An 18,290-nucleotide genomic window follows, 5' to 3' on the forward strand; every position below is an offset into this window, starting at 1 on the left:
TACAGGATTTCCTATAATTATCATACATACTGTAAAATAGTTTGCCTTAAAACAGTTCTTATCACTTTTACAGCAGCACCCTGTGAGCAAATATTTGATTAGGGAGTAACTCTTATGAATTTAACACTGAATTCCTCTGACAATTTTCAAGTAGCACTTGTGTCCAGCTCAGTAAAAGGTACAGTTCACCCTAAAAATTGTATTTCTGTAATTATTTATTCAACTTTCACTTATCACAAACTTGTTTGAGTTTTTTTTTTTTTTTTTGTGTTTAACAAAAAGAAGATATTTTGTAAAAGGTCGGAAAGCGGTAACCATTGACTTTCATAATATTGTTTTTTTTTCCCATGGATGTTAATTGTTACTGGTCTGTTTCCAACATTGTTCAAAATAAATTTAATAAACTTTTAAAGGATTGGAATCACAGGAAGAGGAATAAATAAACATTAAATAAGCCACTGATATGTTTGTGAGGATAAAATGAATTCCTAAATTTTATTCTGAGAGCAGTTGATGGTATGTTACCATACAACTCTCATGGTAAACATTTGGGCATTTTAGATGTTCAGGAAAACAACAATATAAATACTAAGCAGTTTAACTTAAAGAGGACAAAATGTCCCTGTAACCTCAAACATTTTGGGTGTAACTATAACTACTCTTGCTGGTGGATTTTTTCAGAACAGCATAGACAAAACCTGAATCACACGCAAACACATGCTGTGTTTATATGAGTTTGACAACTTTGCAAGCTCCACATAGTAATTGTCTGAATAAAACACAATTAAAACTGCATGTTCTATTAATTCTGCAGTCATATCCCACTGTACACTACCATCATAACTACTTCATCCAGCTCAATTTTAAACTAAACCAACACAGTCAATTTTTTGACGAACAAACAAGCAAATGCACAAAAAACAACCAACCAACTAACCAACCAACCAATCAACCAACCAACCAACCAACCAACCAACCAACCTACCAGCTAAACTAACAAACCAACCAACCAACCAGCTAAACTAACATACTAACTAACTTTAAACAAACAAACTAAAGTAGCAAACTAAGCACAAATGAATGAACAAACAATATAAATAACAAGCTAACTAACCAACAAACGAATAAACAAATGATATAACTAAACGAATTAACTAACAAACTAAGGTAACAAACTAAGGAACAAACAAAAAATCTAAAAAACTAACAAACTAACTATGAACAAACAAAGAATTTAACTAACAAATGAAATAACTAATAAAGGAACAAACTAAATAAATAAATGTTTAAAGAACTAAATAAATAACTAAACAAAGTAAATCAATAAATAAACTAAACAAACTAAAAAATAAACTAAACTAAACAATAAACTAAACTAATGAACTAACAAACTAAAGTAACAATCTAAGGAAAGAACGGACAAACAAACAAACAAAATAACTAACAAACTATCTAACAAAATAACAAAAAAATGATCTAACTAACTAATAAAAGAACAAACTAAATAAATAAACAACTAAAGGACTAAAAATAACTAAAACTAAAAAAACTAAGAAATAACAAATTAAATAAACTAGCAAACTAAACTAATAAACTAAACTAACAAATTAACGAAGAAACAAAGAAACAAATAATCCAACTGACGAATGACCGTATTAACAAACAAATGAATGAACAAAGGAACGATCTAACTAATGAACGAACTAACAAAAAACTACATAAATATCTAAATAGCTAAATAAATAAATAAATAAACTAATTAAAAAATAACAAACTAAATTAACTACTAAACTAAACTTACTAACAAACTAACAGAATAAACTAACACAATAAATTAATAAACTAAACAAACAGATTAACAATAGAAAAGAAAGAAACAAACAATCTAACTGACGAATGACCGTATTAACAAACAAATGAATGAACAAAGGAATGATCTAACCAATGAACGAACTAACGAACAAACTAAATAAATAACTAAAGAACTATATAAATAAATAAACTAAACTAATTTAAAAAATAACAAACTAAACTAACTACCAAACTAATCTTTCCAACCGAACTAACAAAATATATGAACAAACTAAACTAATAAGCTAAATTAACAAATTAACGAAGAAACAAAATAAAAACAATCTAACTGATGAATGAAAGTATAAACAAACAAATGAATGAACGAAGGAATGATCTATCTAATGAACAAACTAACGAACAAACTAAATAACTAAAGAATTAAATGAAGAAATAAAAAAATTTAACTAATTAAAAAAAATACAAACTAAATAAACTAACAAACTAAACTAAACAAAGTAATCTAATAAACTAAACTAACAAACTAACAAACAAAATTAACTCATAAACTAAGCTATTTAACAAACAAACTAAATTAATTAACTAAACAAACCAAATTAACATACTAAACTAACTTATTAACAAACAAAACTAAACCAATAAACAAAACAAACTAAACTAAAATGAGGTTACAGGTGTGTCATGTAACCTGTCAATCTGGGCATCAGCCTCCTGACACAATGACAGCTGAATGCCATATTAACTTTCACTGAAAAACAGTCGACGTGGATTCTGCACCATACACTAATAATTACTGCCATCAGCACAAATTTAATCTAAACAACCATATAGCATTCCCTGGTCACAGAGGACAGATGAACATAAACACTTCTTTGCTTATAAAATCCCAATACCTCTCTTCTTCATATTCCCATGTGATTGTATGCAAGCATTGTTGCACATTCTCATATTTGTTTTTCAGCACAATAGCATTAGCAAGAACCACAGCCCTAAAACCGGGTTGTGTCATATCTTTAGAGATCTAGAAAAAGGGCAGGTCCCTTCATCTTCAGAACTAAAACTAATAACTACCCACAGGCAGTTCTGTCAATGCATGCTGTGCACTCGCTGTAATATTACCTGAAATACAGTGAAACACATATTTCTCCAAGCAAACCACAGATCAGGTAGGTGCCCACCAAAAATTGTTAAGCTTTAATGTTTAGCTGGAGAGAATGGTTCCATTAATATAATTCAAATGCATCAGGCATCGTGTTTTTGCCTATACTAAGCATTATAATAATTATTACTTATTTTACTTTCATTGTGCAATGAGAATTAAACTCCTTAAGGCTGTTTAGATGTGTGCACAGAATGTGTTTGCACTTCCACATCATGTAATATGATATTTAATATGTTGTAGAAGAAATAAATTGTGCAATAGTATATGTTATTGATATTGAAGCTTCTTTAACAGGTATGAAACTGATTTAATGGAAACATATTTCTAAATGAGCCCGGGAATGAGTGCGTCATGGTTTGGTTTTGATTTATAACTCTTCAGTTAGCTGGATTTGGTTATTGACTATTTGACACGATCCAGGATCATTTTGTTCTTCAAAGCTGATCCGATAGTTGTTGTCATAGCAACAGTTCTGGTAGCTCAAACCTGGTCGGGAGCAGGTTTAATTCATATAAACAGGATTAAATCGGGTCAGTTTAAGCAAAGATAATACTGAAAGCATGTGCTGAATTCTGATATTTTCTATTTTACAGTAGTAGTTATATACACTTGGGAAAATAGTTAATATTTTTAAACTATACATATATTTCAGTTAAAAATATATATATACTAATAAAACTTATGCAATCTGCCCCTGCCACCTGGTGGTGCAAAGAGAAAACTTGTTGATATGAACTTTTTAGATCGCTTTGGTACAATTTGTGTATGATAATAGAAACAATATGTGACTTTTTTTTTTTTAAAGCAATAATACATTTATGCAGTCATAAACATGTTTTGACAGATATGACAGTGATTTGATGCTTTACAAAAGTTGCAAATGCCTTTACCAATATCAAAATGTTTTTGTAAACATCCAGTTATTCTTTACAGCGATTAAAAAAAAAAAATACTACTATAATAAGGAAAATCCACTGTAAAACTAAATAAATTGCTCTTGACACACGAAAGGGCCAAGCATGCAGCCCACAACAAGGTGTAAAGTTATTGCATATCATATTTAACAAGCTGTTCGTTTACTATGAGTTTATGTAATTTTGCTCAAATGGATAATTGAATATTAATCAGATGATGTCATTACGCTGCTGTGCCGTCAGCCAATCGTTGCATTGCTGATCATGATTTCGAGGATCGATAGATCAGTCCCTCACAAAAAACGCAGCGATCTCAGATCAGTTTATCCAGACATTTTAATCTGATTCACAAGTTTGTTTGAAGAACCAAATTAGCCAGAGATCAGTTATCAAGATTAACAGATCCAGGATCTGCCAAATCGGACCCCAGGGCTGCACGATATTGGAAAAAACAAACAATATTTTCAATTAGTGCGATATATAATGTGATACAAATGTAATTTCACCTGATGACTTGAATAGCTTGTAAAGAATTCGTAGTTTTGGATCAGTTGGTATGATTCTAAAACAACATTTAAAAAAATGACAAACAAAGTTAAGTACAACAGACAAAAGATTATTAGACAGACAATTATTGATTACTTTCTGGGGAGTCAAACAGTATTCAGAAGCAGAAATGAAATAATCACTGTATCATTCATTCATTTTCTTTTCGGCTAAATCCCTTTATTAATCTGGGGTCGCCACAGCGGAATGAAACACCAACTTATTCAGCACTCCATTTTATTGTAACTGTGATGTTTATAATTCCAACTACATTGCAGATGCCTGCGATGTGACTATTGCAGACTTGCACATTGCGATATCGACGGAGAAACGATATATTGCGCAGCCCTAACACACACACACAAACACAACTGAAGATTATTAGCTTTCCTGTAATTTTTCCAAATCTTTTCCAAATAATTTCCCCAGTCATGTTAAATAGACACAATTTAAAACATAAGATGTTCAACAACTAATTTCTAAAAAATGTATTAAGTCTCTGTTATTGTCGAGATATTTGCAAGATACTAATATTCAGCTTAAAGTGCAATTTAAAGGCTCAATGGGATAGTTCACCTGGAAATGAAGATTCTGTCATTGTTTATCCACCCCTTGACTTGTTGCAAAGCAAGTTTTTTCTTTATTCCTGTTGAACACAAAGGAAGATATTTTTAAAAAATGTTGGAAACCTATAACCATTGACTTCTGTAGGATTAGTTTATCTAATGTATGTCAGTGGTTACAGATTTCCAATATTCTTCAACATATCTTATATCTTATATCATATCTTATTTAATTTTTTGGGTGAACTATCCTTTTGACTAGAAACACTATAGGAAAGTTAGATTAATTAAGCAAAAAATAATTTAATTAAAATTCTATGTGTCACCCACTTGGTCCCAGCTATTCTGCACAGGTTCAATATAATTTCTAAAGCAATACATGAAATGATTATTAATGCAATATTTAATATATTTTAGTTTATGCATTATTTCTGTAACTTTTTTTTTATTTTACTGGATTTGCACTGTAATTCCTAAAAACAAATGACAAGTAATTTTAGTACTTTGATACTGCTTATCCTGTTTTTTTTTTTTTGTTTTTTTTTTTTTGTTTTTAATATTAAGCATTTTTCTAAGGAAGCTGGAATTATTTTAGCCTAGAAGCTTTTAGGGAAAAAAATACTGAAGGTGCTGGTAATGATTTGTTTAGGCCTGTTTGCAGTGTTGGTTTTGGGGAGATACTAAAATGTTTTATTGTAGCTCTAAAAAACATCTTGAGCCTGTTTAGCTACAACGGCAGCCAGAAAAGGAATCTTGTTGAAACTTGCTGATCTGCACTATAACATCAAAACCACAGATTTGCTACTCCTCTATTAGTTTATCTTGCAGTAACTGATACATACATCCCCAATCTATGCTCTTTTATGCACACATTCAGTGTGCTACAGGTTTCCTAAGCCACTGCCAATATCATTGCAAATAACAGTATATAATACATGTAAATAAATGGGATGCTGTGTTAATTTGGGCTTCTCATTTCTTGGGATTAAAGCAAAAAAAAAAAAAAAAAGATTGATTGAATTTTTTTCCCTCAAGCAAAACCCATAACATACCATACCTGTCACACACCCAGTTTAAACATTTATTTTTCTTCTTTTCCACAGGGCTGGTGAATTTAACAATCCAAATTAAATTTTAACAAACACAATATTGATGTCAATATTCTGTTAGGGTGCCAAAGTTTTTGCACCTGTCTGTTTTTTTATTATTATTATTTAAATTGCATTGCATCTGTTGATTAGGCAAGGCAAGGCAAGGCAAGTTTATTTATATAGCACATTTCATACACAGTGGCAATTCAAAGTGCTTTACATAAACAGGAATAAAAAAGACAAGTTTAGGAAAATAAAATGCAGACAATAAAAAATATTAAAAACAGATAAAAACAAATTAAAATGAGTTAAAATAGGTTATAAAAGAATGAAAAAGAAAACGAAAAACATAATAGTGCGATCTGTCGGACGCAGCACAGTGCTCATTCAGTAAAGGCACAGCTAAACAGATGTGTTTTCAGTCTTGATTTGAATGTGCCTAATGTTGGAGCACATCTGATCATTTCTGGAAGCTGATTCCAGCAGCAAGGGGCGTAGTGGCTGAAGGCAGATTCACCCTGCTTAGACTGAACTCTTGGAACTTCTAGTTTATATGATCCTAAAGATCTGAGTGATCTGTTAGGTTTGTATTCAGTGAGCATATCTGTAATGTATTGAGGTCCTTGGCCATTTAGTGATTTATAGACCAGTAATAATACTTTAAAATCTATTCTGAATGTAACTGGCAGCCAGTGTAGAGACCTGAGGACAGGTGTGATGTGCTCTGATTTTCTGCTTCTGGTCAGAATTCTGGCTGCAGCATTCTGGATGAGCTGCAACTGTCTGACTGTCTTTTTGGGAAGACCAGTGAGGAGTCCATTACAGTAATCCACCCTGCTGCTGATAAAAGCATGAACAAGTTTCTCTAAGTCTTCACTAGAAACAAAGCATCTGATTCTTGCTATGTTTTTGAGATGATAGTATGCTGATTTACTGACTGCTTTGACATGACTGTTGAAACTCAGATCTGACTCCAGCGTCACACCAAGATTCTTGACCTTATTTTTTGTCGTTTGACCTTTAGAGCCAAGGTACGCATTCACCTTGAGAACCTCATCTCTGTTCCCAAACGCAATGACTTCAGTTTTCTCTTTGTTTAACTGAAGAAAGTTTTGGCACATCCAATTTTTAATTTCATCAATACATTGGCAGAGGGTGTCAATGGGGCTGTAGTCATTAGGCACTAAGGCTAGGTAGATCTGAGTGTCATCAGCATAGCTGTGGTAGGAGATTTGATTCTTTCTCATTATTTGGCTCAGAGGGAGCATGTAAAGGTTGAACAGGAGAGGTGCCAGAATCGAGCCTTGTGGGACTCCACATGTCATGGGTGTCCACCTCGACCTATGATCACCTATACTGACATAGTAACCTCTCCCTTCAAGGTAAGATCTGAACCATTTGAGGACTGTCCCAGACAGCCCAACCCAGTTTTCCAGCCTATCCAGAAGTATGCTGTGATCGACAGTGTCAAATGCAGCACTGAGATCCAACAATACCAGCACTGTTATTTTACCTGAGTCTGTGTTTAGACGTATATCATTGATTATCTTTATAAGAGCGCTCTCTGTACTGTGATGTGCTCTGAAACCAGATTGAAAATTGTCTAAACACCCCCTGAAGTTTAAGAACTTGTTAACCTGGTTAAAAACAACTTTTTCAATGATTTTGCCAATGAAAGGGAGATTTGAGATTGGCCTGTAATTGTTCAATAGGGTGTTATCCAGATTGCTCTTCTTCAAGAGGGGTTTAACAACTGCAGTTTTAAGTGAGTTTGGAAAAATCCCTGATAGAAGTGAAGCATTTACCACTTTTAGGAGATCCATTTCTAAACAGGTAAACACCGTTTTGAAGAATGATGTGGGGAGCGTGTCAAGACTGCAGGTTGATGTTTTTATAATTTGCACCATCTCTTCTAAGATTTTACCGTTAATTGCCATGAAATCAGACATAATGTCTGACTTCTCAAGTTGTGGTTGAGTTTGTTTGATATCGACACAACTTGGCTGATTGGATGAGCTGATTGCCTTTCTGATATTATTGATTTTATCAGTAAAGAAATTAGCAAATTCATTACATTTGCTTACAGAGAGTAGCTCACTGGGAATCCGACTGGGGGGGTTTGTGAGCCTCTCTACTGTTGCAAAGAGTGTGCGAGCATTATTTACATTGTTGTTTATAAGGTTTGAAAAGAAAGTCTGTCTAGCAGTTTTTAGTTCCACATTAAAAGCCTGAAGACGGTCTTTATAGATATTATAATGGACTACTAGTTTCGTCTTTCTCCACATACGCTCAGCTTTCCTGCATTGTCTTTTCTTCATTTGGACTGCTCTTGAGTTTCTCCAAGGGACTCTCTCTTTGCCAGTTCTCTTCCTAACTTTAACAGGAGTGATGTCATTTATTACATTTTCAATTTTAGAATTAAACAAATCAAGGAGAGAATCAACAGAGTCTGCAGATATACTTGGTGCCAGCGATATGGCCTTCATAAACTGCTCACTAGTGTTCTCATTTATGCATCTCTTTCTGACAGAGACAGATCTGTCTTTAATAGCTGGAGTGATCAATATATCAAAGAAAATACAGAAATGATCAGATAGTGCCACATCCTTAACAACAGTCGATGAAATGTGTAAACCCTTAGTTATAAGTAGATCAAGAGTGTGTCCACGATTGTGTGTGGGTCCTTGAACATGCTGAGTCAGATCAAAAGTGTTAAAAACAGTCATCAGTTCTTTTACAGCATTGATTTCTGGATTATCAATGTGAATATTAAAATCCCCAGCAATACTAAAATAATCATATTCAGATGTTACTATTGATAAAAGCTCTGTAAAATCATCAATAAAAGCTGGAGAATATTTTGGAGGTCTGTAGATAATGATTAGTAAGATGCGTGGAGACCCTTTTAGTGCTATACTCAGATATTCAAAAGACAGATAGTCACCAAATGACACTTGTTTACATTCATACACATCTTTAAACAGGGCAGCGATGCCTCCACCTCTCCTATTAACTCTGCAAACACTCAAAAAGTCAAAGTTTAAAGGAGCTGCTTCATTCAGAACTGCTGCGCTACAACTGTCATCTAGCCAAGTTTCATTTAAAAGCATAAAATCAAGGCAATTTGTGTTGATAAAATCATTGACTAAAAGTGACTTATTGTTGAGTGATCTGATGTTTAGAAGTGCTAACTTAACAGTTTTAGTCGTTTTCACTACAGAAGTCTCAGATATACATTTAATAGACACCAGATTTGAATGATTTGCTATACGGTCTGAAAGAGTCTTTGGTTTTCTGTCACGTAATAAGACACATATCTGCGTAGAGAAAGCTACAGACACACTGGGTTCCTGCTTGTTCTGTAAACATCTGATAAAGACACTGTTACCTAAGCAGGCCCCCGAGACACATCAATGGCAGTTTTTAAGTTCACCAGCTAAAGATGAGGTGTTTTTTGGGACCTGGCGCTGTCGCAAAGACCTGAGGCCTTTCCTAGGTGTAGGGCGAGGTGGGCTTAGAGATGGGCGTGTGGCTTGCTGACTTTTGGTTGCTAACTGGGGGCTAGCAGCAATGGAGTGTGAGAGTTTAGTTCCAGCACACACCAGTTCCTCCATCTTTTTTGAAAAATCCAAGAGAGGCGAGCAAGATGACAATGAGAACGTGTCCGGTGACAGAGGCTGTGGGTCTGGGGTTTCTGGTTGCTGAGATATGTTTACCTGGCTGTTTTCCTGGGGATCATCAAAGAGTGCTGAGACTTGATGCTGTTCTGATGCATCACAGTCTGCCTGTGTTGAGCTCAGTGTGCAGGGTGCAGACAGCAGTTTGTCCGTTATCGGCGGTTGTTGTGGCTGCGTGGTGTTATCTCTGTCCTTGTAGGATGCGTCAGCCACAAGTCCACTCAGGAGCTGATTTGAATTCCTGTGATCATCCGGACATTTGCTAGGTGTGTGTGTGTCATTCAGTTCAGTGGCATACACAGCTGATGGATGATGGAGGGAGAAGAGGATGTTGTCTTTCAGCACTTTTGCACCTAGCTTGTTTGGATGAAGGCCGTCTGATATAAACAGCTGTCTTTGGTTCCAGAAGAGATTGAAGTTGTCGATGAAATTCAGTCTTTTCATGTTACATGTTTTCTGCAGCCATGCATTTAGACCAAGGAGCCTTGAAAACATATTTGTCCCTCTTGCAGGGAGTGGTCCACTGATGAACGGCTGAATTTTCAATCTTTCAACTGTTTCCAAGAGCTCACAGAAATCTCTCTTGAGCAGTTCTGACTGCTCCTTCCGAATATCATTCTTCCCCACATGGATGATAATCCGTTTTGCAGTCTCATGTTTCCTTAATATGTTCTCAAGTTCTTTATTTATATCAGAAACTGTAGCATGAGGAAAGCAGTATGTCATGGTATCTCTGCTTCTTAAATTTTTGATTATTGAATCTCCAACAATCAATGTTCTTATCTCTGTTGCGATCGGAGCAGAATGCCGCTGTCTAGTCGGCCTTGAGCCTCTGTTCAGAGCAAAGTTAATTGCTGAGTCATGCGATCTCTGTCTGACTGCATTTGGGGAATCTTCACCCATATTACTCAAAACTTCATATCTGTTCTGAAGCTGTATTTGAGTCCGAGCTGTATTTGGGGTAGAGAACGCTAATGCAGCAGCGTATGACCTTCGTGATCTGACCCCACGAGTACCCTTTGGTCTCGCACCTTGTTTATGCCATAGTTCACGCTGATTTTCAACAGTTTCAATCTGTTTTTCTGTTCTCAAAACAGTAGCTGGAGTAGATTTATAGGGCTTACCGGCTGAATGCTGTGAGGCTCCACGATGAACCGGTCCTGTGTAATTCGGCAGTTCTGGTTGGATCGCAAGTAACTTTGTTTCAAGAACTGCAATCTTTTGTAAAAGTTTGTGGCAGTTGGTGCAGCAGTGAGATTCCAAATCAATATGATCCAGAGCCATTTTCACAGCCGTGTTTTCCCGTCTCAGGAATGAAAGCAGCTGGTAGCGGGAGGATTGTTTAGACGATAATTCCTCTAAATAAAAGTAAAGTTGTACTCCAGAAAGTTTGTAGATTTGATGTTGATCTTCAAGCTGTTTCGTTTGAGCACTGTGCTGATAGGCTCAAGTTAAAAATAGATTATAAAATAAAAAAGCAGGAGTGCAAGGAGCGGAGCAGTAGGCAAAGACGTCCGAACAGTAGCAAAGCAGGAAGCATAAAAAAACATGTATTCATAATACATGTTTTAAATAAATGTTATGTCAGAACTGAAATGCTGCTTTTTCCATAGGGTACACAATATATTCAAATGAAATAGTTTTTTAAAGGGCAGCAAACTATGACCTGCAATTATGAATATTATCATGGGGTGCCCAAACTTTTGCATAAAAAAATAATAATAATAACTCATTTATTTTATCTTTGCCATGAAATTTTTCAAGACACTTCTATACAGGCCTAAGTGACATTTAAAGGCTTAACTAGGTTAATTAGTTCAACTAGGAAGGTTAGGGTAATTAGTCAAATTATTGTATAATGATGGTTTGTTCTGTAGACTATCGAAAAAAAAGTTACTTAAAGAGGCTAATAATTTAGACATTAAAACGGGTTTTAAAAAATTAAAAACTGCTTTTATTCTAGCTAAAATAAAACAAACAAGACTTTATCCATAAGAAAAGAATACACTGAAAAAAAATTATTCAATTGTTTCAGCACATTTTGCAGAAGTAGTTTAAACAAGCAGCAAAAAATAAATATTTGAGTGCAGCAACATGATTGTAAAAATGTAGGTCTGGATCAAAGTAATCACATGGAGAAGAAGCAGCGCTGTTTTATTATACTAAATACATTTTAGGGTTTATTTTATAATGCTGCTCTGAGCAGTATATACAACATATTGAAGCGTCTTTGACATTTCTCTGTTTCAATAAATCCAAATCGGAAATCGAGGAAGTGTGACAGCATCAGTAGACGGAAGCACTGAACACAACCATTATTTTTGAACATGTTAATTAAAAAACATATATATTGTGCCTTTAATTGTGGATTACACTTGTGCAATATTGACATGATAGATTAATGACATTGATTTTTCTCAAAATAGCATTGAGCTGGATCATTGACAGCATTTAACCTCAACAAAGACCTGCGAAGTAGAGCAGTCTACTCGCTTTAATAAATCTTTATTGTGTATTATTGTTTTTTATTTACGTTTTTCCGTTAGCTGTAAATGCTTTCACCATGTTCTTACAAATTCACCATGGTGAAATCTCAAGTTTAGATTTTATGATGTTTAAAAATTGTAAATATGTAGGATCAACATCCAAGAGCTATATAGTTTCTACCAACATTTGGGTCAAATACGAATAAAGCCAAGCTTAAATATGTAAAGTTAAATTTTATTCAGTCATTTTCTTTTCGGCTTAGTCCCTTTATAAATCTGGGGTTGCCACAGTGGAATGAACCGCCATCTTATCCAGCTTATGTTTTGAGCTGCAGATGCCCTTCCAGCTGCAATCCATCTCCGGGAAACATCCATACACACTCATTCACACACATACACTACGGACAACTTAGCTTACCCAATTCACCTGTACCTCATATCTTTGGGCTATGGGAGAATCCAGAGCACCCAGAGTGCAGGGAGAACATGCAAACTTCACACAGAAACCCCAACTGATCCAGCCGAGGCTCGAACCAGCAACCTTCTTGCTGTGAAGCAACAACACAACCTACTGCACCACCACGTCACCCAAAGTTAAATTTACTTTACATAAAAAATTTTAACCAGTTGTGTATATTCAGATTTAACCCAAGTTTGGGTTGAATTTAACCAAGTGTACTACTTTTTGGAGAGCAGTGTTCATGTGCTACATGCTGTAGCATACATAAACACAAATCAATGTGCTTCACTGCTATTCTTGATGCCTGGATAAGTGCTTACAGGAAAGTGCATGTTAATGGACAGGGCAGAAGGAGGCTCATGGTAAATGTGCACAGCATGCACCTATGATCCTTTTATTTTAAGTGCATTATGTTATGAGAAAATAGAAATGAATTCCTTCTCAGAAGGAAGAAGGTAATAAAAGTATTATTGTTACTGGTATTCACAGTATTTAAGCTAAGGAAATGCATAAGAGAATAATTTATTCATGCCATGAAGCTACTTTTACTTTATTACCCTGCAGTTATTGCAGAATTTATACAATTATTTTTCTAATGATACCACAATTGAAGATATTTATAAACATATTAGTTTCACTGTTCTCTTTCGGATCTATCGAAGCACAAGTTTTCATGTTGGTTGTTCTGCTGGCTGTGTAAGTCTACCCCTTCAGATCAATACAGTGCTTCACTTTACAGGAAGCAACAGAAGCAGGTAGACTGTTTGGATCCCATGGGAACATGTGCCGGGAAATATTGCACACATAAATCTTGTCTATGGCTCTGCCATCTTTTGTAGACACTGAAGTTTTGCTCAAACAAAATGGATCCCTCACTGACTCTACAATTAATTAAAAAAAATCAAAACAGCTAATAAATTTTGTATATATGGCACTGATAACCACCAGATTTGTATGCCATGTGCACAAAAACATACACTTTTAAAAATAAAATAAAAATAGTTTTTTTTAGAAGGGGGCAGCACTGGTGGCTCAGTGGTTAGCACTCCCACCTCACTGCAAGAAGGTCACTGATTCAAATCCCAGCTGTGCCAGTTGGCATTTCTGTGTGGAGTTTTTATGTTCTCCCCATGTTGGCGTGGGTGTCCTCCGGGTGCTCCGGTTTCCCCCACAGTCCAAAGACTTATGCCACAGGTGAATTGGATAAACTAAATTGTCCATATTGTATGAGTGTGTGTGAATGACTGTGTATGGGTGTTTCCTAATACTGGGTTGCAGCTTGAAGGGCATCCGCTTTGTAAAACATATGCTGGAATAGTGGCAACCTCTGAAATAGAGACTAAGCCGGGGTTTTTAAGAACCTTTTTTTTTGTTTGGTAAACATGTTTTCACTGATTTGTTCTTAAAATAATACTTTTTCTTTGTCCTATATGGAAATCTAATATAAGGCCATACAATATATGATAGGGATGTAACGATATCAGAATTTCACGTTACGATAATACCTCGGTATGAATGGCACGGTACGGTATTTGTTGAATAATTTACAGGAAAAACAATGAAATCTAATGAATTTGTCGAGTCTAATGAAAAGACTCGAAAAAAGTGCCAAAAGTGTTTATTTACCTTAGCACTGAACATATCAATGACATACAAATCAGCCATCTATCTGTAAACAGGAACTTCAATTTTTCAGTTTTAATAACAAAAAACTATTAAACCATATAAAAAAAATAAAGTTTCAATTTAGTATTGTTGAAAACTCATCACATTCAACATTTAATCACTCACTCACTTAGATAGAGATGGGTTTTAAGGAAAATTATCATATAACTATAATCTGGTAAAAGCTGGGATCTCTGGGCATGTCCCCTGCAACAGAAAAAAAAAACCTCTCAAGAGGTTGGGGCAGAGAGATATGATTTAGCCAAGGTTGACAGCAGTGAGTAACGTTGTGCATTGTCTTCCCACCACTTGAGAGAACAAGCCATGAGTCTAACAAGCCATGATCTAACAAGTGTGCTGTGTTCTGCAGTCCCCATGACTGTTTTTAGTCGTATTCCCTGACTTATGTTTCACCACAGTCTGGCAGTGCCTGCAGACTGTTTTTTTCTTAGTCTGTCACCTTTTCTCCTTTTTCGTATCTTTTTAAAAAGAAACTGAAATGCTTCCACACATCCGATTTAAAACCCGCTTTAGGTTCAATCATTTCCAGCTCTTTTTCTTCCACACTACTAGCAACACACTTCATTTCCGCATTACTGGATCTGTAGTGACAACAGACCGCAAAGGATGATGGCCACGCCTAGGCTAATGGGAATTGTAGTTCCCGCTACCTCCCGTTCGCTTCATTCGCTTAAGCAAACTTTTCTCAGAAATATAGTTTTATTGAGTCATGCGCCTACAGTAATATTGAAAAATAATTACTATTGCGGTATGACGGTATTTACAATATTGTTACATCCCTAGTATATGTACATTATAGTTTATTCTGATATTTTTTCATGACAACAGGTGAAGGGCGAAGGCTGAAGGCGCCAGAACAAGACACTGATGATGATTTAGTGAGTACAACCCATTTAGCAACTATACATTTAAATTAGTTGATTATTTAAATATCTTTGATTGGTATCTGTGATGTATTAGGTATGTGAGGAGCCGGAGGTTTTACAGGGGGAAAGACCTCGTCCACAGGGTTCTTCTCCTGTTGAGGAATTCCCAACCACAGAAAAATACGCAAAACCGGTAAGTGCTACTGTACATTACACAACCCTAAAAATAAGAAGTTTAGCAATATATTCTAGGGATGCTCCGATTAGGATTTTTGCAGCCGATACAGAGTACCAATTCCTTATCATAGTGATTGGCCAATATTGAGTATTCTGATGCTTCAAGCTTTATAATGCATAAAACACATTTCCCCTCTAAGTAAGATAAGATCTCACATCACCTAAGAGAATAAATAAAGGATGTTGCCAACTATTTTCAATGAAAAGATGCTAAGCTGTAAGTCGCTAAAAGTTGCTAGAATACATCATCTGTCAATTTTCATATTACTGACGTCATCCGGTTCTACTGTTTCTGTTTGTTTAACAGCCTATGGTTAATAAAGGGGTATTTATATTTGCACTACGCTATATGTCAGCATGCCAATTTAACTAAATTTATTGCAGTTTGAATACAGTAAATCAATATAGATGTGTAGTTATTATGCAGTAATATACTCAGACGTAATATACTCGATGAGGCAATCTGTGATTGTGAACAAGAAAAGAATAAACGGTCAAATTACATTTTTAAAATTAAGGAGAAGCAGACCGGTTTGACAGTACAATGAAAATACCTCACACTGCCGGTGGTGCTAAATCATTTGCCGTCGGTACGCAGAGGAGTGATCTGCTTCCAGGCTGCAGGTGGGTGAGAGTGCTGTACGAGGGCGGACTGGGCCGCCTGTAAAGCCTGGTTTATACTTCTGCGTCAAGTGACCGGCGTAACCCATGGCGCATGCAACGCCCGTAGCTGTGCATTTATACTTCTGCGCGCTGTCTCTGTTAGTCTGCATTAACACTTCTGAAATGCTAGTTGGCAGTGAGGTGTAAATGTTCCTCTATGTCGAGTTTCTTCGCTGTTGTTTTGCTTTTCCTGAACACTTCCTGGATGTACAAAGGGCTCAAACTCGCTCATTTTGAGGCAGGAACCGGCGGACGTGCAACAACTTTAACTATGAGGTAAACACAAAACAAAACTTTCCATCTGGAGCTCCTTCACGGGACTCCACACTTGTAAACAATCACTCCATTAGGCTCGCGCCATTTGCACGGCTCTCGGTCCCGCCCAGACTCGTCAGCGCTACCAAGCCGACCAATAACAGAGCTTGCGCTACGCGTTGTTGCGACGTGTAGTTATATTTTTTGAGAGGTGCACGTCAGTGACGCCGACGGCCACGGCGAAGGGCTATGCGTCAATGCCGTAGCATACGTGTGCATTTGACGCAGAAGTATAAATCAGCCTTAAGTGCTCTGAGGCGGGGGAGGGGCCGACGGCATTACCCGCAGCTCATTGACAAAAGTCGCTAGATTTGTTGCTAGTCGCTTTTTGAAAATTTGTCACTAGGGTGGCTCTGGAAAGTTGCTAAATATTGCAGCAAAGTCGCTAGGTTGGCAACACTGGATGTTGCATATAATCCCTTAAACATATCTCTTATGAGAATTTAGTAAAGAAATGTCATGGTCAGAAAGAGTTTTACAGAAAAAATACAAAAAAAAAGATTGACAATGCAATTTAGAAACATTGCAAATGATGGCAGGAGAATTCATCAAGTCTCACTGAAGAAAAGTTTGGAGTGCATATTTGATGCATAAGAAGTTAAAATGCACACCTATAAATACATTGCTTCTTTCATAAGAGGAAATAGGAAGGCCATTTAAACTACTGTCTATTGAAATAAGTATATTACAAAAGTTATATTATCAAATATTCAAGTTAACATTAGTCACAAAAGTTCAAAACCCTGGTTATAAATGATTGCAACGAAGAAACCATCACTTGCATGAAGCATGCCAATAAACTGTATGAACAGAGGCCGCACTACATCTGTATATATTTTATTTAGCTGCTGTGATGCTAGCGCAGTGATCACTCATGCCCCCTTACATCATCTACCTCCTCACATGTTGTAGCACTGCTGATGTATAATATACAGGTGCGCACGTGCTTCTTTCTTTGCTTGTAAACTTGTAACCAAACACCTGCGATTGGTAAATGTGATCAGCCAGATCAGCGAGAACCGGTCGAGTCATTAAATGTAATTATCGGCTTATAGTGATCTCCGGCCAAACGATTGGAGCATCCCTAGTATATTAATTTTTGGAATTTAGTGCATGTGTACTACTAAACATTTTTTTTTTTGCCAGGCTGAAGGTGAGTTCTATGATTCACCAGCTAAGAGTTCCAAAAAAGGCAAAAAAATTGGTTTCGGCTCACTGTTTGACAAGCGTTCCTCAGTCAAGATGAATCAAACAGAGGTCAGACATACCTAAAATTGAAATGTGAATAATAAAAATGAAAGACACATTTCTAAATGATATTTCATTCTGTTTTAGGACTTGCCAAGTGATCAGTCAGAAGTGATAGTGAAGACTGTAAAGGAAGTCTGTGCTGAGGGTTTAGTAGTAAGTGGAGGAGGACAAGACGGCATCTTCATCAAAGAAGTAAAACCTGAGTCACCTGCCTCAAAGCATCTAAACGCAAAAGAAGGTGAGATGTGACAAACACAATAGCACATTATGGATCAGTCCTGAAGCTAGAATACAGCTAAACTTGTCTTTCCTCCATCTTGCATCACTTGCATCCTCATTTGTGTCCTTCCATCTGGCCTTTCAGGTGATCAGATACTTAGTGCTACAGTATACTTTGATAATGTGTCATATGAAGACGCCCTCCAGATTCTTGAGCATGCTCAGCCATATAAAGTGGCATTCAGCCTAAAACGCAAACCACCTCCAAGAACCCAGGAAGCTGCTGAGACAATGAGGCCAGATATAACCATTGTAATTATCATACTGTTCGTTATATTCAAT

General features: G+C 36.0%; 1 protein-coding gene and 1 long non-coding RNA gene across 4 annotated transcripts in view; one reads left to right on the plus strand and one right to left on the minus strand.

The window, feature by feature from the left end:
- Nucleotides 1-18,290, minus strand: part of LOC137487363 (uncharacterized) — a 56,020-nt gene that overhangs the window by 20,553 nt on the left and 17,177 nt on the right. The window lies entirely within an intron of this gene.
- Nucleotides 1-18,290, plus strand: part of LOC795051 — a 43,474-nt gene that overhangs the window by 13,592 nt on the left and 11,592 nt on the right. The window contains 6 exon segments of one of the 3 annotated variants that reach the window (NM_001327856.2): nt 2,876-2,978; nt 15,226-15,275; nt 15,358-15,456; nt 17,625-17,735; nt 17,814-17,967; nt 18,094-18,260. In NM_001327856.2, coding sequence (NP_001314785.2) covers nt 17,721-17,735; nt 17,814-17,967; nt 18,094-18,260 — 336 coding nt within the window. In that variant the 5' untranslated portion in view covers nt 2,876-2,978; nt 15,226-15,275; nt 15,358-15,456; nt 17,625-17,720. 3 annotated transcript variants of the gene reach the window in all.

This window comes from Danio rerio, chromosome 13 (assembly GCF_052040795.2).
Source record: "Danio rerio strain M-AB ecotype USA chromosome 13, GRCz13ab, whole genome shotgun sequence".
Lineage (NCBI taxonomy): Eukaryota > Metazoa > Chordata > Actinopteri > Cypriniformes > Danionidae > Danio > Danio rerio.